This window comes from Oxyura jamaicensis, chromosome 26 (assembly GCF_011077185.1).
Source record: "Oxyura jamaicensis isolate SHBP4307 breed ruddy duck chromosome 26, BPBGC_Ojam_1.0, whole genome shotgun sequence".
Classification (NCBI taxonomy): domain Eukaryota; kingdom Metazoa; phylum Chordata; class Aves; order Anseriformes; family Anatidae; genus Oxyura; species Oxyura jamaicensis.
Window position 1 is genome coordinate 5,898,711 of NC_048918.1, and position 20,271 is coordinate 5,918,981.

A 20,271-nucleotide genomic window follows, 5' to 3' on the forward strand; every position below is an offset into this window, starting at 1 on the left:
TGCGTTAAGAAGTAACCTTTTAATAAAGAAAGCAGAGACATACTTTGCTCTTAACAAATATTTGGAAAAAGGCTTACAAAATTAAATCTAAGCCAGTTATCTGTTGCGTCTGCAGCTGAGAAAGAAGTGTCAATACTCAAAACATCTGCTCAATTTGTGTTCTCTCATTTCTTACAGAGGAAGTGTTAGCTTCCTGTTGTACAAGCGATTAAGAGAGCAATGAGATTATTGCTCAACAAAAACTATTTTCTTAGATGACTACAGACACCAAGGCCAAAGAAGAAATTCATACATAAAACACCGTTACCAACATGGAAGCCTGTGAAAGACACTGGTTTGAGGAGCACACCTTTCTTTGTTGCTTCCCCACCTCGGTGTCAGCTAACCATACCTAGTTGGTGCTGTCAGGGACACTTATGGGAACAATTAAATCGAAGCATCGTGGAAAGCATGCTCCAGTCAAACTGGAGTCAGCTGATGTCACAGACTGGACAGCATGAGGACCTTGGTGTTTTCCATAGCGAAGGACAGTCCCAAAGAACTGAAAAAAAAAAAAAAAAAAAAAAAAAAACAGATCACAGCAGTAAATGAGCTCAAGTTCAAAAAACAGTTTCCTTTCATAGGCTCAAGACATGAACAAAGAAAACCACTATCTTATAGTGTGTTGCTGCAGAGAAGTGTCTGACCTTAAAACCAAGACCAAAAAAATAAAAAGAGAAACCTCTCCAGGAAGCCGTGGCTCCGAGCACAACTCACCCAGGGGATGTCCAGGGCTCAGCCGGAGGCCAGCACGCTGGGAGCACTCACAGGCCAAAGCACTCGCAGCACCTAGGCACAAGCAGGACGCATTAGGATGGCATTTCTGTGTTGCGACTCTTCCAGGGCTCCGTGCTCACACCATCAGTTAACCAGACAGGAAGGAGGGCAGTGCATTTTCTTGTGTATTCAGGCACAGATTATTTATAGGTCATCGATTCAAACGTGTAAAAACTGAACAGACAACCCAGCAAGACCAGCCCATTCTTCCAGACAGGATCCATATTCTAGATGCCATCTAAACAGTTCCAGAAATAAAGATTAAGCTAAAACAAATGGTGCACACTCCCCTGGACCTTCTCAACCCATCCCCCCGACTGTTCCCCTGGGACCTGTGTTATCCTCACACAAACCCTCTTTTCATGAGGCAGCAGTGACAGGACTCATTTACTTTGAGGGTTTTACTTTGGCCCTCCTGGCTTCTATCATAACCTCAAATATTACATTAAAAAGGCTTTTAAAACATAACATTCACAACAGCGCAGGAGCTTTTCATTGCAGCTAGCTTCTTCCCTGCCTGCGTGCGTGTGGCACCTTCACATTAAGTGCATGAGTTAAGATGTAGATTAGCAAGGCAAGAAACCTTTGCCCTTGGCATCGACACTCAGCTGTGACAGGAAACTTCAGGCTTTTTTTCTATGAAGTGTAGAACCACTCATTACACATTGGCAGGGAAGTGCACATCTCCAAACTATACACATTTTCTCTTAGATAAGCAAAAGACTCAAGTGTTTATAAATATGAAAAGTTCAGCAGCTGGCTAAAAAGTTAATTCTCCAGTCTCACTTAATGAGCTTTGGGGAAAGTGGTAGGGGGATTTGTTCAGAAAGTAAAGCAGATTGTCACAGAAAACAGGACTTGCCAGAATGGGGTCTGTTTAGTCCTATATTCTGTCTCTAGCTGGCTGCTATCAGGAGAAGGGCAAGGAATCCTCTAATGGGGAGCTACAGCACAACCAGAATGAAATATGTTTTCTCCTTATCTCACAATCATAAAAATTAGCCAATCTTTAATTTAAGTTCCACAACTTCTTTCTTTGTTGTGAAAATATCAAGCAACCCATATCAAAACACTTTGGAACATGAATTGTCTTAGGATTTTGTCCAATTCCCTGAACATGTTTTCAGTAGGACACTAGAACACTGCTGTATTTTTTCAATACTCAAAATGAACTAATGCTGGTCTATTCCAGTAGCGTATATTGGAAAAAAAGGTTAAGACTTTAAAAAAAAAAAAAAAAAAAAAAAAAAAACAGGATTGACATGTTCTTAAGTTAAGCACTTCAGTTGTTCTCAGGAACTTCTGACAAGACTCTTTACGGTGCCTTCTGTCACACTGTGTCTGCAGTATTCTTGAAAGCAGACTTCTCAGTGTCTTTGTCACAGTTTGTAACAAGGAACTTCGCAAAAAGGAACTTTGCAACATCACCTTTGCAAGATCCTAGACAGCTACCCAGTCCTCCACCTACATAATTATTAAATAAAAATTTGTACTGAATGGAAACAAGATCCTTTTGTCTTGTTTTCACAGAAAATATTTTTCAGCTTGCTCAGTGAGCTGTATGTACTGCTGCCATCCATTCCTGTACCTCCTCCCTTCTGTCACTTACCAAGAGAATTCCAAACAGCCACAGACTTGTCTCGGGTTATCAGTAACAGTGACTCTCAGAGATCAGAAATTTAGCTGAACCAAACAGCAAGGCTGAGCCCTTCCCTACAGCCCTCTCCGAAGTCCCTGCAGTCTTTTTGCAGATCATAGGTTCTCTGCCCCGTCATCACCTAAACGCCGCACATGGCACATCTTCCCCTGCTCCTACAGTTGACACATCTTAAAACTCAAGTTGCAAGAGAACTAATAAAGCCACAGTTGGCTCTAACTAGATTAGTAAACGCTAAGCACTTCTGCAAGCGTCAGTCCCTAGTGCCTGCAAACCCTTCCACCTGCATAAAACACAACCAAATCCCGCCGGCGCCTGCTCCCAGGGCCAGCGACTACAATGAAAAGACTGCCATCAGTTTCAGAGGGAGCCGAATCGAGTAGGTGCCAGTGCTAAAGTCTTTTGTTGATGGCGTATTAGGTTGTATACATTGGAACTAGCAAATGCTTCATTGTGATTTTTGGCCACTTGGAATATTTTTAGCAATTTGCCAAGGTTTACCCTGTGATTTATTACAGAGGAAACAAACTCAAGCACTAACAAATGAAAATATGTAAACTCAGACTTTTAAAGTCAATAGAAAGGTATTCAACTTCTTAAAGCTGTTTAGAGGCATGCAGTTCACTAGATTCAATTGTTGGAAACAACACTTTAAGAATCAACTGAAATATAATCTAAGTAGTTGTATTTAAATCACTTATAGTGAAAAAAATCCATATGCACAATGCTTTCCAATTGTCATTCTTAAAACCATGCTTTAGATTTGCTTGAAATTCAACAATTCCAGCAATTTACTAGAAATCTGTTTTGTACCACTCTTTCACTAAGGCCAAAGCATTCCAAGTATCTACCATCCAGAACTTTATTATCTCAAATTATTGTATTTAATAAGTTCAAGCATTATATCCTGAAATAGTACTTGAAATCATGAAAAACACAGGGTTTTTATTTTACTTTAGAAAGTTTAAAGCACTGAAATTACCTGCAGGTGTAACACTAGGTACAGCACGTATTTTTATCCCAGTACTCTTGGGTGGAGGGGGGTGTCATTAAACATAAGTTCCCATTCTCAGTACAAAATTCTTTTTAGGAAGAATTTCTTCATAGAGAGTGGTCAACATTGGAATGGGCTGCCCAAGGAAGTGGTGGAGTCCCCATCCCTGGAGGTATTAAAGAGACGTGGATGTGGCACTAAGGGACATGATTTAGTGATGGGATTCAGTAAGTCAGGATGATGGCTGGACCTCATGATCCTTTTCCAACCTAGATGATTCTATCAAAATTCATCTAGGTGCCACGGACCTCCAAAGCACAAGAGATAATGTTTTATGAAGTGTTAGCATTCACCACAGCACTATCTATGGTTAAAATACAGAAACAACTTGCAAAGGATCTGAAGCAATCCAGGAATAAAATTGGAAGTGTGAGTTTGATACTGAATATCATCATTTCTTACAAATTGTCTGAATGGTTCTGAAAACAACAAAAATAGGATCAAGAGTACAATAATCTAATAATTAAGATAAGGAAGACTATTAGTCAGAGTATGAACAAAAATTAACATTAATTCATTCTAAAACAGCATAATACAGGAAGTCGATGTCCTTCTCAGCAGCCAATCTCAATGAATTAATACAGAATTCACTCCTTTTCTGAGTATCTAACAATGTAATTTCCACTTTTGCCAGTATGAAACTAGAACAGTGAGTGGCCTTTTCATCTGTGCCTGTCATCTCTGTCAATTGCTTGGTGGAATTATGCAGCAATATGCATGCTTCTTGATCATCTTTTCTGCTGAGCAAGCACTATCCACCCTTTTCTACAGAATGTTAAATAAATACACTGCCAAATGACCAAACCTTGTGATTTTTTCCCCACATTTGGACATGTCAATTGACATTCAAAATGCCATTATATAAAGCCATCTAACTTGACAAAGTCTTTTTTTTGATGCAAGAAACCTAGCAGAGAGAACTTCACCAAGTAATTCTTTGTTAGCATAACATTTGACCTTGTATCTCTTTGGAAATCATACAACTTGCTAATGCAGTCCTTACAGAATTAATCAAGCAGATAGTTAGACCCTAGTTACTAGGGATCCAGCCAATTATGAGCAGCACTGAAATTTGTCACTGGCATGTCCAACTACATTTTCTAACATAAAGATCAACAGAAACGTGGAGACGAGGCCCCACTCTCAGACCTGCATGATTTGGATGTCGTAGACTGGAATTACTAGCAAAGCTAGTAGCTGTCCAAGCAGCTCTTTTTTTTTTTTTTTTTTATCCAACAGAAATAATGCAGAAGGAAGCAGGAAGCATGCTAAAAAGTCCTATACCAAGCCCTGAGCAGACATAGTGAAACATGGCAAACGTCCGCTATATGGAAGCTGGCAACTTTGATTTTTAAAATACAAACACGTGAGAAATGTTGGTAAAAGAGAAATGACAGAGCCAATACTTACAGCTTTAGCAAAAATGACCATCAGCTCAGGAAATTGATGTGTAAGGAGTGCAAGCATTGCCGAAAAGGAACACAGGCCTGCTGTGAAGTGGATGAAAAAGGGAAGTTCCTTCTGTGGATAAACGGAGACTTCATGAAATGCTGAAAGGGAATAAAATAAGAATATTGACATTTGACAATCAAAGACAGTTTTCTGGATTATTTACATAGTCTTATGCTCAATTCCAGACTTACGGAATGCATAAATTCAGTGTCAAGACTATGTGCAGCACCCGATATTAAGTCCCAGTACTTTATTCAAACTTCTCAAAAATCTTCCCCCCATATCATAGGCTCATCTTACTTATTGATAGTCAGTACACTTCCCAGCCATCTTTTTCACTTGCATGGGATTTATTTCTGAAACATTTCATCAGCCCTAGATTTTGGTACTCTTTTAACAGGACAGAGGGAAGAGTTACAAAATCCACAAGCTGACAAAATTACAAAGATAATTTTAAACAATTCAGGTGTTTTCAACCACCTGAAGCATAATTCTGTTATCTGCCCTTCCTGTGACATCAAATGCACAGCACGTACAAAACAACCCCCACATTATATATAAATGCAAAGGAGCTCCTTAATACTCTTCAAAGATTTCTGGTTGGTAGACTACAGTAAATTTTTCAGAGCAGCTGACAGAGCAGAACTCAAAGAAAACAGTACCAGGACGAGGTTATAAATTCTCCACATAGCAGTTCCTTGCAATTTCCAATCTACGGTAACAAAATCACAAGAAGGCGATTAGAAAGGCTAGGGGCTGGCATATGGAGCTTTCAGCACTCAAGACACTACAACTGGTTGCCAGCTGAGGACCCGTTTGGTGAATTTGCAATTACTTACCGGCTGTGAATACCTGAAGCTCTGACTTTTAACCAATGAGTTTGAATGGCTTTTAAATGAAGAAAAACCTTTCTACAGACATAAGTAATTATGAAAGGGCTGCATATTTCTTCACAAGCTGGTTTTAAAATCTAATAAAAGCTTCAAAATTTAAGTATACCTTTTTGGAAAATACAAAAGTACAATTGCACTAATTCTCACTGTATTTGTTTTACATTTTGTACTTTTGATACACAACAAACTGGTCTGAAGACGAATCCTCAGTTACTGTTTCTGAATGTTGGCATGTAAGGGAAGTTATCATTATAAAAGCAAGCCCAACAAAAGTAACTTGTGCTATTGCAATTCGTAAGTGGTAGAGTATTTGGGTTTTGTTTTGCTTTTCAGTGTATGATTCTGGAGCACAATTAGGCAGAGCGTTTGGAGTTCCATCTAGTCAGAGGTGTTTAATGATATCCCAGAGATTATCAGTTCGCTCATTAACAGACAGTCAGCCATGCTATGCCATGATACAGTACGACAGCAACACAATCTTTACTTGAAATATCAAAGAAATTACTTTGCTAAGGAATAAATGTCATGCTCTCATAGAATGTAGAATCTCACCTGATTTTTAAAACACAGAGATATATAATGTAAAGAAAGCGATAACCTAAGCTGTAAAGATTCTTTTTGCACTAGTTTTTCCTACATTCGTTAGCTACAATCAAATCCAAAATAGGTAAGGACAACAAAAGGCAACTCCATACGTTCACAGCCATTTGGTAATTGTCACTAGTCAGATCAATCCAGGATTTTTGCATTATTAATATGGCCAACATAATTTGTTTAAAATTTATCTATTTAAAGTATCAAGATTCCTTGAGGAAGTACTGCAATAAAAGTGTTAAGATGATTTTATTTATGGGTAGTTTTATATTTAAAACATAACAGGAATGCGTGAATGATCGTGTTGAAATATCTGCATGTGTTGGTGTTTAATTATGCTGAGAAGTCTACAAGTTAGGGTTAGTCACTAACCGAGGAATTCCTTCTGCAATATCCTGCGTAAGTGAGAAATGAGTAATTTAAAGCAGTCTGGGGGCAAATTTAAATTACACATTTTAAATATAACTTCATTTTTTTTAAATAGAAACACGTATGTGTGGTTTTGCTTTCTACAGCTGTGGTCTCAGTGGGTCTGATGGTGCTTTTGCAGTAGCTCTTTCCAGTCCTGCAGGACTTGTGTTTCTTCACAAAAGAAATTCTATTAACACATACAATAAAGAGTCCAATTCTAATTTAAATTAACACTATTTCTTTTAAGTATGATGAGCATGGGCATTAATGGTTTATTTTCAGGTTGCCTTACCAAAGCAATAAAACTTGTAGGTTCATACTTCCATGAAGTAATCGCAAAGTACTGGACATTTGGAGAAAACTTATTTTTCAGTGTCAAGTGTTAGTATAAATCTATAAGATGATCTAAAGGGATAAAAATTTCCAAGAAGCATAGTGACCAACAGATTAATATGTATCACTGAATTAGTGACAGAAACCAAAATACATTCTGTGAAGATTCTCTGTAGGACCACAAACAGATTCTGCTAGGTACTTGAATGCAGGACTGAAAACATGCATTCCTTCCTTGCTAAAAGGAAACAACTCCTCTACAACAGTTTTAAAAGAAGTCATGGATTTTATAAGTACTTTGAAGAACTGGTCCATTTAGTTGCTGTCAGAAATTGCCAAATGTAGGCTGTCGGTACCACACACAAAATTTATCTTTGAAGAAGCCATTATGTTTTTACAGAATCGAGCTAATGTTTGGCCTACACACCTGTGATATGCTTAAGGATCGTTTGGGAGGGACATCAACAAATAGCTGAATCCCCTTCAAGGAAAGCTCTTAACTAAAAAACATTGTAAGGTAAATAAAGAACAGCACAAATTGAACATGCCCTTAAGTTATGTTTTATTATCATTACCGCTTATAAACCACTTACTTGGCAACAGTTCTCTGTCTGCTGTTTCTGTGCAACTTGGATAGGGATAGAAAAGATGACCTTTCTCTAATGGGTAAGGGATCATCCTAAATGCTGAAAAAGAGTGAACGACATTAGATCTGTATCTGAATCAAGTGATCAGATTCTCACAAACAAAACCAATTGTGATTGAGGTGAATAAAGGCAGAGATTAGCCTATTGTACAGAAAAAAAAAGGAGAGATACTTACTGCCCTCCCATGTACAGTGCAGCAGATTTAGAGCCCCTTCTATTCTCTTCCAGTGCTGGAGATGAAAAAAGGCATATGCTACTGCCTCACTGTCCCCTCGTTTCAGGATATGCTCTGGAGGTAGAACCAAACTTTTCATTTCTAGTAAGTACTGAAAGTAAAAAAAAAAATAAAATTGAAAGCACACCTGGTTACATAGGATATTCCAAAACCCTTACTAATTGTGAAATAGGATCGCTTGAGGCATAGGTGAGCACCACACAGAGACCAGCTGCAACCTGCTGGTAACACAGCTCAATCCTGACACGGGTTAGGCAGCTTTCATTTTTATGGCAAGTGAAAAGCAGCAAGTCACATCAGTGTAGGCTCAAACTGGGGTTTTCACACATTCAATATCAGCACCTATGGCAAGGCAAAAAAAAATTTTGTGGAATATACACAAAGTTTAATGCCACATGTACAATAGCAATGAACAACAAATCTAGGATAATAAAAAAATCATATTTTTGCTGATCATTTCAGCAGTGCAAGTTTCAATGTAGGAGGATAAATATTTGTTAGCTCCCAAGTATCAGCAGCAGAACAGAAAGTATCAGTATACTAACCAAAGGAAGAATAAAAAACTAAACCCAAAGTCTTATTTTAATGTGGTTTTTCAGTGCTATCACAAAGAATCTCTGATTTCAGTTTTTTTTTCAGTTTCAACATTCTCCCTCCATCAGCAGAATGTGATGCAGGGAAGGGTTAAAAAATACAAGGATTAATAATTTTCCATTTTCCTTGAAACATATGACATGCAATTTTGCTTCTTCATGTTATATTTAAAAAGTTATTCCTTTTGGACTTCACTTTAAAAATCAGATGAGTATTTTTAAAAGAATTAAGTGACGGTTTCAACTCTAGTATGTACCTGTGAGTTAGTCTCTCCTAGCATACAGTGTCTCACTCAGTAACAGCCAAAGCTAATCCACATCTTTGATCAATGTAGCTGGCCATTCCTTTGACTGTCTCCCAAAGTGTAAGAATGCAGCTAACTCACCGATTTATTTCAGCAGATGCCACAAACTATGAGATTATTTACTAATCCATTTTGAGGACTTAACTTTTCCCATTCAGATTCTTGAAGGAATGTAGTACGGGTTGTGCCCCAGCCAAATAAAGCACATTTACTGCCTGGCTAAGTTTTTCTCTTAGTGCCTTGGGCCCACACTCTGGAGGGTAATATTCTTGCTAATCCCCTCTAATCTTCCTTTTTTTTTTTTCTTTTTTTTTTTTTTTTTAACACAGTAAAGGATCACTCACACAGGGCTGCTGTGGGAAAATGGTCTCAAATATCTGCCCTTTGACCTGACTCCTCATGCTCTCCCCAGTGCCCAGTTTTCAATAGCCCTAACCACTTTAAGGGAATACAAAGTTGTGACAAAGCCCCACTGCAAGTATTGCCACAACATCCCGATGTTAAACTCTGTGTTTTGGTGGTCATATATAACACCCATACGTTACCACATAAACAGCAAAATTCCAGAATCTGGAAGGTTTTAATGTCCATACTTAACCATAAAACAGGCAAGGTATTAGCACTGAAAATGATTTTTTTTTTTTTCACAGATTTCAGAAAGTCATTCTACTCAATAAAAATTTAGAAGATACTCAGAAGATGATTGGAAATGAGTATTTCATACATTATCATAATGCAGTTACAAAGCTCTAATTTGAAATGGCTTAAGAGTACCATTTTTCTAGCACTTTAAAATGCTTTCCTTACTTTCCAAACAAAACCCATCCTTGTAAAAGCAGAACTGAGAGCAAAGAGAAAGACATTCTTTTCCTTATGCAAAACATTATGTGTAAAACAAAACAAAAAAAAAAAAAAAAAAAAAAAAAAAAAAAAAAAACACTTTTGTTGGATACCAGAGCAAAGAGTTTTCTACTTTCTAAATTTATTTTCAGCCTATGGATCAGAACAGATTCAAAAACCAGTTTTTCTTTCCCGATAGTTCACTGCAATCTACCAGGCATGCTATTACACTTGTCTGTAACCTTCCTCTCCTCCTTTTTATTATTTGACTATGAGAATTTCAGAACTCCGGGGAGTTCTCAATAAAATTCTGCCATGCAGTCTAATAAAGTGGTGTTTCAAGGTAACATTGTAATAAAAAACTCACCAAGAAAACTGGACAGATACAATTAGAAGGGAAGATCAAATTACTGATACCTGGATTCAGTTTCCACAATTGTTTGTAAAACCACTGAGCATATTTTGCAAACAGTCTGTTTGAAATTATATCTAACTTCTTTAAAAAGTATATGAGACCCCTGAAATAACTGAAGGACAAACAAAACTTAAAAAAACTTTTAGACGATGATAATGCGTTATAATCTTCTTCCCCTAAAGGCAGAGGCAAAAGAAAAATCTGTCTGAGACTGTCTGAAATGAACTTGCTACGCTCTTGATCAGTCATGCAAACAAGCAGCAATTTCTCCCAGCAATTAGCTTCCCCAGTGCACATTCTATTAGATTGGACAGGCAGACAGAATAGAGTGGTTGGATAATTTGAGCCTTCATAGCAATAGTCATCCGGACTCCACGATCATTTGCAGAGGATTAGGTCCAGAACTAAGCCAACCTTCTGCATTCAAGGTTTCAAACTGAACACATCACTAATGCTAGTACAGTAAAAAGCCACACAGAATTTTATTTTCACACAATGCTCAGTGGAACCCACACCTTGGCCACTTCACGTAATGACAGACATTAAATGTAGAAGCACTGATTCTTATTCTTGTTTAAAAACGAAGAGAGTAAGTGACAGATCTATCACTAACCAGAGTACCAGAGCCATACTTCTAAGCATAACAAAGTATTTTGAAATACTATGAGTGGTCATTGTTTGGTGAACTTAACTTGGCTTCAGGGATTTTAAATGACTAAATTTCTATTTGATAATATTTGTCCTTACCCTACAGAAGGCCTTCAGTAACACATTACTGGATTTTCCAACAAGTTAGACAATTTTTTTTTTTTTTTTTTTGTAACAACACTGCTATAACATAAGTTATTACAAAAAACTAATTCTGGCAACCAAACCTTTATGATATAAATACTAAACAGTTTAATAATGGAAGGGCCAGAATTATAACCAACTTCAGGAAATCATGGGGCTAAAAAGGCTCAAACAAGACATTAACATAACATGACTTCTTTTAGAAAACAATAAAGTGGTCCAATAGCAAATAAAATACACTTACCTTAGGAACATGAGGGTTAAATTCCACAGCTCTGTGAATTGCTTCCACAGCATTTATTTCTGCTGTACTAAGCCCTCTTTTGGAGGCAGTTTCTGGGGAGAACCTAAAGAGGAAAATTCATACTGAACAAAAGTAATAAATAATAAAAGCTATCCAGATGTTTATTTTCTTTATAAGCTTGGAGTTCATTAAAAATTGACTGATTTATCAAGATAGATAAATGCTTCTAGGAGACAAACGTTCATGCTAACTTAGGTTTCTTGACTGTCATCCAAGGCCATATGACAAAGATACGTTAAACTTCTTGAAATTTCATGTCTATCACCCAAGTGATTGAGTGCCCAAGTCTTTCATAAGATTGATAGAATACCAGCTAGCAGGAGTTAAAGCTGAAGTAGCTGCATCAACAGACCACAATGAAAGTGAAATGCCGTAAAGTCCACCACAATTACCTATCACCCAATCCACAAATTAAAGATCTGATGAATACCACAAGCAATATATTGAAAACAAGATTTATACAAAGGCACACACGTACATTGGTCTTCAAAAAATATCTTCACCTCTATTAACTCTTTGGATGCTTAAAATAAGCCTTAAATTATGCTTAACTATACAAAACTATACAGCTAATTATTATACATAACTATATGCATATCAAAATATGCATAACTTGATCTTAGAAATATAAATGTTACATATTGGATTTAGACCTTTTACATTCATATTTTACAGCATGACCCAAGATTAGCAACAAACCACTGTTTTCACAGTTGTGCTTGCTTACCTTTCTGAAACAGCTCTGGCTTTTAACAGGGCTGCTGTATAACATATTGCTGCTGATTTTGGAAGACTAATATCTATGATAAAATAAAATAATTAGGCTGTAAGATTTTAAGGCAAGACAAACATTTTCAAACCCATTTCCTTTGAGCTTAGAGATTTTTATTTTGGTACATCATACAATAAATCTGAAACATTTCAGCTTTGATTAGAAACTTTGAATTTCTGTGCACAAGTCTTCTTTCTGGTCACCAGACAGCATCAGATTAAAAACTCAGAGTTGTAGTTAGATGGTAAAGAGACTAAAACAAACCAAAACACTGAAATTGAATTCAAAGGGAAACGCATGTATAAATATACGCTTAAGAACAATGTGTTTGTCCTGTGTTAACCCACAAAGGTATAAAATAAGCTTCTAATCTTTACCTAATTTTGCAACGTTTACAAAATACTGAGAGACTGACTAGAAGCTGACCAAAAAAATAATCCATTAGAGACAGGTAGACAAATTTTAATGAGAACACAATTTCCATTCTTTTCCAGTTGCATAGGAAAAAATTCTATTAGTTGTAGGTTTTATAGAACATCTGAGGCCAAGTTTGAGTTGACAATTATAGATTAGAATGTTAGCACTCCACAGTACAAGTTTACTTTAAAAGCAGACAAAGTCTGGGGTCTAATTCCCAAGTACCATGTTGTGTATAGTCAGATGGCTCTTGCTTTTTTTGTAAATCCCATCCTGGGCTTGTCCATCACTTACTAGAAGTCTGGCTGTCGTGTCAAGCAAAACACAGGGAGACTATGGAGAGTTTGAAGTTCATACTCATTTTTCCAGATGCTTAGAAAAAAATCAGAACCTTTTCTTAAGAAAGAGTCACAATTTTTGATGCTAAGATAAAGAAGTAATAGGAAAAAAGCAAATGGTTTTGTTAAATTAATAAAAACGCACACAGAAGAACAGAGATGATCAAATAAAAGAAACTGGGAGCTAGGGTGACCACATAAAATGGGCACAGGATTTTGGCAAGAACATATTTTTTTATTGCCTGAAGCTATAAAGAACGTAAGTACAAGATAGGACATATTGACTCCTCAAGGGCATCGAACACTTGCCAAAAACATCCTGCTTCCATGTTCCTCCATTTTAGAGATGATTTAATGGACTGATTTGACAGCAGCACTTTGTACACTAATGATGGGGGCATTATCTAGGTGGCAAAACTCCAAGGACAGTAACAAAGTAAGGATATACTTTATCTAGACTCGTACAACACCTGAAATATATTACTTCAGATGCAAAGTGAAAGCAAACCACTGCCACTTAATGCTGAGAGCTTGTATACCACTAATCTCTGGCAAGCAGCATGCTTGTATGTCACTAATCTCTGGCAAGCAGCCTCACTACAACAGAATCTTGAGGCCAAGACCAGAACACAAGAGAGGGGAAGACTACCTTTTTCAGCCTATTTACATCAATTACTTAGGAGGCCATGTGCTAACTGAGAAAGGCTGATGAAATTAGGCATAATCATGGATGCAGAAGAGATTAAAAATTAAAATAATCCTTGAGCTGAGGCAAAGTGAGCTCCAAGATATCTTTATGAATTAGTGTTAACTTAACATAAAAGGTGTGCATGGGTTATAGGTCGCCTACATTTGAGCTCACAATTCAAAATAAAAGAAACAACCCACACTCTGGAAACACCTACTTGTTGATGACGAAGGGAATCTAAGTCAAAGAGCTGAGATACTGGTTAGACATCTGCTTTTGGATAGGCAAACCTTGTCCAGTTCACCTATGCACTTATACAAAACCACCAGTATTTCCCAGTGTACATCACTTACCATCATATTTTGCTAGAACTGCCTGGACATCTGCATAAGCCTGTAACTCCAGTAGCGCCTCCAGGAGGTTTTCGTGAATATTCAGCATGCTGAGAAGGGGAAACTCTTTCATTAACTGCAAATTGGTAAAGAGAAATAAATTAGGCACATATAGATTTTCACTTGAATCCCATAAATACTTAATAGAAATCAGCATAATAATTTAAGCTTTTTCAATGTTATTTTCTCTTCTAGCATTCGAAACTTGCATGTAAACGACATGAAAAGTATTGCATTATTCCCACCTTGAAGTCACCATGTTTTTGCTCTATTCACCTGCTAGAAAATACATATACTGAGGTTCACAAAACATGCTCTCGGTCCAGATTTGCGTATCTCCCACAGTGGGTTGATTTGGTCAGTAATACTTTCCTATGTAAAAACAGCCTATGATAAACCTTTGGCAAGTGAAAGAAAAATTAGGAGGAGGTATAAAGCTGGCTATTTTGATAGGTTAGTCGTTAAGCCAAACGCAAAGGAAACTGAACAACAGAGCTTTGAACTTACGACATTATATAACAAAAATTTGAATCCCAGATATGAGAAAAAAAAAAACGTTCTCAAGAAAATCATAAATTGTGATGTGCAAATCTCATGGGGAAATAATTCAGTTAGATTTACTATGATGCCTACAAAAGGATTTTAAACCAACAGTTTGAACGATGTGACTGAAAACAACAGGAGTTGGTCCCATTTTTTTCTAATTACTTACATCTCTCATCATTTTGACTGCTTCTCGTATTCTTCCAAGTTTTCTTGCACACATAGCTAGTCTCCTTTTCACATACACCAGTACATTGGTGTCTCTTCCTGATGAAAAAGACAAAAACAAGAATCTACCAGTTTTAATCCTTTACTCTCCCTCTCCCAGAAACACACCAAAAATTCCACAACCTTCTTCCTAACCACATGTAAAAGCATAACATAATCACTACTGCTGTCCTAACCAAAGCTCGTCTAGACCAATTCCAGAAACTTTTAAGTAGGCTAAATGACAAAAAAAAAAAAAAAAAAAAAAGGTTTTCTATTTGTTTGTAAAAACAGAAGATGCTATGGCCAATTGCTAATTGTTCCATTAGCCTGCTCTATCTACCCCGCTTTCCAAGACAATAATGCATCCAGCCTCAGCAAGACAACCTGTGATGAATACACAGCACAACTGCCACTTGCTAGATTCATTTTTGTACTACAAAAGATCATAGAGCACATGCATAAGCATACTAAAAAAAAAGCAGGAAGTGCCTCGCTGAATTGAAAATCAAACTAGAATCACTAATTATGAATTTAGTTGTACGTTTCTGCTCACAAAAAAAATAAGTGGGTTTGATTTAAAAGTGCTTACTCAGCTGTGCTTCATGCTGTGGACTTTGGGAATGGCAGTTCTGAGACTTCCTGTAAATCATTTCTCCTGCTTTCAGAGCCTGCTTAAAGTACTTCTCAGCATCTACGATAGTTGTTGCTTCTTCCTCTGCTAGAAGAACATATGCAGTGGCACAACTGTAATAAGGAAAAAAGCCACAGATCATTCGGAGGGACAAAATTCACTATTTTTGATTAAGTATAGAAGAATCAGAAACGGAGTTTTCACATTAAACATCAGCAATATTAAACTACTAGATTATCGACTGAGTAATGTTAAAATAGCATCAGGAAAACAGACTTTTCAGTTTTACAGAAACACACACATTAGGAGAAAAACTAAAGAAAGTTCTAACAGCAAATAAGATTATTTTCCTTGAAATATTAAAAACGCTCTGGTAATTTTCTGGTGATTTGTTTTGTTTTTCCGGTAAATAGACCTAATTACACAAAAACAACCAGAGTACATAAAGAAATGTATCAGAGAAGTGCATTGGATTCTTTCATTTGTGTTGTATGAGTATTTTTAAATCCCTTATAGGAATGGCATCTGTGAACCTCAAACACAGCGTTATCACAATGCCACCACTGATACACATATGACCTCATACTCCATTTAGACTCTTCCACTTCGGTACAAGATTTCTCCTTTGTTATTGCTATGAAGTCTTTTCTAACAAAAGTGGAGAACAAAAGCTATTTGTAAATTTAAAATAGTTCAATACTTGAGTGTAACTTACAGTCATGTAATTCTCACCCTTACAGAAATCTCCCTTCAGCTATGCAGAACTTTGCTAATTATTATTATTAGAAGAAACTGACAGTGTGCTCAACATGAATCCATTTATTCTTTCAGATTAGAAACAAAGCAAATGATCTTATGCTCTAAACTTACTCATTGTTCAACTCTAAAGCCTGATACGCTGCTTTAATCCGGGCTTGAGGGTTTCTCTCTCGCCATGCTTTCTGCATCACTGTTGCAAAAACATTTAAAGACTGGTGAGATACAGACAGGCTGGTGAAACACCTGGTAGCAAAGTAGAAAAGGCGAGGCAACACTGGCTGCTCAAGTCTCAATTCTGCATTAACATTCACGTCTATTTTGCAAATTCCTGTTTTCTGTGTAACTGTTGTAGGTCATAGTAAATAAATGTTTTAACCCCAGCAAGAGTTTCTACCAAAAGCAGCAGAATCTTGTACCTCCTCATTATATCACAAACTTAATTTGATATAGTAACACCATCAGGAACATTATTCACTGACCATTTGAAAACTCCCACACTGAGAAGCAAAGACAGCTTACATAACCAGACAGATGTACAATCTCTAAATTGCTACAGATTTTGGAAACATTTCCCAAGACTTGTTGAAAGCTTGGCAGGAGCGATCATTAAACACAGGTTCTTGCACAGACCTGCACAGAATTTTAATTTAAGCTTTCAAACAGAGCTTCAAAGAAACAATGATAGAGGTAAACTCTGTGTTGCACAGACATACTTAAGTATGAAATAAACATAAAATGCTTCAGTATTGAGACAATTGCCAGATCATAAAGGGTTAAACAGCTTGTTTCTAAATTTACAAAGCATATCTGAGTGGCATAGCCAGACAGCAAAGCCAATTCAATATACACTATATTATCACCTTATTAGAAAGCGGTACAGGAAGCAACTAAAAAGGGTGAAATTACCTCTAAACCTTTCCCCACTATTCTTCCATTAGGGAAAAATGGGAATCCCAAACTGGAAGCCTTTTTTCTTATACTTACTTATAGCTACCACTTTCAGTGCAGAACTAACAGCATTCACACTAAATAACAGTTCTGAAATAAGTCCAAAACCTTATGTTCATGGAATTACATATCTGGCCTATCTCAAAGTATGATAAGAAAATTGAGGAATCTATACATGTTTCTTTTGGAACAAAACCTTCTGCCGTCCAGCAAGAACACCATGGAAAAATGTTTGAGTTTTCTTTTGGAAACAAAATATTAGTCTTGGCTTAGTAAGCGAGACAATACACTCCATTTGTGAAACAAAAACACATCATTCATATCAAACATGTCACAACTAGCTGACAAGTAATGCTTCCGGAACTTGACAAATTGGTAATAGCTAACACCTAGTCTGACAATAACCAGGTAGAGAGCATATTCTGCACTGAACATTTGGAATACAATGACAAAATAATGGAGACTGCACCATTTGTTATTACAGCTTAAATGAGACCACTTCATTGGTTGTTGAGAATACAGTCCAGGTTTTCAATATCAGGTTGTTAATCATTTTAAAAGTGTGAGATCTTAAAATATGTCAGGATCCTGATAGCCTTAGTAGATAAAGCACAAAGTAAAACAGGTCTTTTCTCTAACACCACCTATTAAAGCTCCTAGATAGTAGCGAAAGGCTATTTCAGAAAATATTTGACACGACAGCTTGTACTACCTTGAAGTGTATTAAATATATCCACTTTACATACTCCAACTGTTAAGTACCTTATGCACATGACACTGGTACCTGTATCTGAAGGCCGGAGGGCATCTGTATCACACGTGAAAAAGTTCTGATGATCTTGAGCAGACAAATTCATGTCGTAGTATGTAAGGGGCTCCTTCCCAGTCACCCACGTGTATCTTTAACGGGAGAAATTTCAGTAAGATGTGTTGCCAGTAAATAGTAATGCTGATGCAAAGGAGGATATCTGATGTGATTAACAACAAGCTAGTGCAGATTTTTTTTATTATTATTAATAATAAAAGACTGGAGTTACTAATCAGAAGTTTTCAAGTACTCCTGTTCCATAATTTTAACAGTTTGCCAGCAGGCTTCCTGCAGAAGGAAAGTCTTTTCGAGGCTGAAGTCCTAATCAACTTGAAAAACAGCTTCCTATGAAGCAGCTTTTTCTACAAAATAACACTAGGAGACTAAAATACAGTTTTATTTGTTTAAAAAGAGAGATTTAATATTCTGAATCAGTCTCAGCCTCTGAATAAAACAGTAACAGCTGTAAGATCATTACTTTCATAGAGTTTTTGAAAGAAGATGAAAATAATTCTGGGAATACTTTTCTTCTACTTTACCCTCAAATAAATTATGATGTTTACAATAATATTTGCATTCTTAACATTGAAACTGCCAAAGCTTGGAGAGGTGCCTTTTAAACACAGGATTGGCATCAATCACCCCTATAATCTCACAGGTTTCAGCTGTCTCCCAATATTACTAGTACAAGCCCTGCAAAGAAGTCATGTGTGTGCTCCCAATTAATTTTAAAAACATGCAATAGAAAGTAAGATAGTTAATACCTGCTATACTCTGCCCCTCTGAAAAGATTAAGAGGATTTCGCCACACCTTGCACTCTGAAAAGAAAGTACTTACTGAGTTAAGAGCAGAAATATTACCACCTTGACTTTCAAATGCAGTGATGCAAATGTAATTTTACCTTAAAAAACAATTTTTATCTTAGATTTATTCGACCTGAGCACAATCATACAATCTTTATCATCTCCCTGAATTTCTGCTATCACTTAAATATTTTTGCTCCCCACCATTGCTGTGGTACAAAAGCACATCTGGGAAAGATTAAACATTGCCATTTACATTTGAGCAATTTTACCTTGCACATGTTTAAAATAGCTAATATCTGATGTTAATTAAACAGTTTTAGCTGAACATAAGATATTTTCTAGATGTTGTTTTTAATAATGAATGTTTTAGATCAAAGATACATTATCACTTGATTTCTTTTATCATATTAATAAAGCACATCATAAGGCGCACGCCTTTCCCCAGTTGCTACAAGCACTAATGCTGAGTCAAAGCCATTTAAAACTCAACTCATTTGAACCAGTCGCCTGCAAGCTTAATGAAAGCTGTTGGGATGCATTAACAATCACCTGGCATATTCTGCCTGTTTGTCTCATTCTCTCCAACTGAGAACGCTGCTGGTGCTGGAGGGTTGTTTTCCACACCACCAATGAGGGGCCTCAGATGACTCACAGATACCTGCTCAATGAAAGATGTGCCATATTTTCTGAAATGCCACCACTCAAATACCTGTTATGGGAGAAAAAAGCATCAGAAATTTCCTCAGACAACACCCTTCCAACATAAACATCAGAGATGAAAAGTAAATTGCACAGAGCACGGACATCCCCTTGCAAATTATTACAGACAGGACCTATCTACATACAAATTAATACTAATCATCTGTCTTGTCATGTGGAATTACCCCCATAACATGGAAGAGATTGGGAAAAAAAAAAAAAGTAAATTTTAGTCTAATCATGTTACTCTCTTCCCAGGTTGTTAGGATAACTTCTAAACCTTTTCAGAAAGTGCCTTGATCTTATACGCCAAAATGTGCTGTACAGGGAAATTGCACGTGCAGGCGCAACATGGATATAGCTTTTTCACCTTACAAACTTAATCCCAAATAATAAAGAACAAAATGGACAGCTAAAAGAAGCCTGAGTTCCTTAAAACAGATTCAAGTTATTTTCCCCAGATTCACCTAAACATACAAGGCATGTAGTAAGAGAGTATTTATAATAGGTCGGAAAAGATACTCAATAGCAAGTTCCTTTGTAGCACAAAGGCACCCTCTAGAGTCTGATAAAAGCCTGTTGCATTTACCCTTAACGAAAGAACCTTACAGGTGCTACATTTGTTGCAGGAGCTGAGCACAGCAGACTACTTACAAATATCAGCCCAGATATGAAAGATGAGGTCACTGTAAGGGCAAAGTAGAATTTTGGAGTCAAAGTGCTTAAGAACACAGTCACTGTTAAGAAATACAGAAACAAAGACTTAATGAGCAGAACTGAAAAACACAAATAGCGTTTTATTAAATTACACCGTGTGAAATCCTACGCAAACAAGAAACACAGCAGAGCTTTCGTAACTTCACGGATTATGCCACTTTATTAGAGAACCCTTTCAGTCTGCTAATGTCGTTCCATAAC

General features: G+C 36.8%; 1 protein-coding gene across 1 annotated transcript in view; it reads right to left on the reverse strand.

The window, feature by feature from the left end:
• The window catches only part of ST7L (suppression of tumorigenicity 7 like), a 25,563-nt gene continuing 5,292 nt past the window's right edge, over positions 1 to 20,271 (reverse strand). The window contains exons 2-16 of the mRNA XM_035347392.1: positions 20,008 to 20,175; positions 19,204 to 19,363; positions 18,612 to 18,666; positions 17,824 to 17,939; positions 16,203 to 16,281; positions 15,291 to 15,445; positions 14,661 to 14,758; positions 13,910 to 14,024; positions 12,069 to 12,141; positions 11,282 to 11,384; positions 8,033 to 8,183; positions 7,804 to 7,896; positions 4,938 to 5,077; positions 761 to 828; positions 1 to 545 (exon numbers count right to left, since the gene is read on the reverse strand). Coding sequence (XP_035203283.1) covers positions 775 to 828; positions 4,938 to 5,077; positions 7,804 to 7,896; positions 8,033 to 8,183; positions 11,282 to 11,384; positions 12,069 to 12,141; positions 13,910 to 14,024; positions 14,661 to 14,758; positions 15,291 to 15,445; positions 16,203 to 16,281; positions 17,824 to 17,939; positions 18,612 to 18,666; positions 19,204 to 19,363; positions 20,008 to 20,175 — 1,560 coding nt within the window. The 3' untranslated portion in view covers positions 1 to 545; positions 761 to 774. The remainder of the gene's footprint in view (positions 546 to 760; positions 829 to 4,937; positions 5,078 to 7,803; positions 7,897 to 8,032; positions 8,184 to 11,281; positions 11,385 to 12,068; positions 12,142 to 13,909; positions 14,025 to 14,660; positions 14,759 to 15,290; positions 15,446 to 16,202; positions 16,282 to 17,823; positions 17,940 to 18,611; positions 18,667 to 19,203; positions 19,364 to 20,007; positions 20,176 to 20,271) is intronic.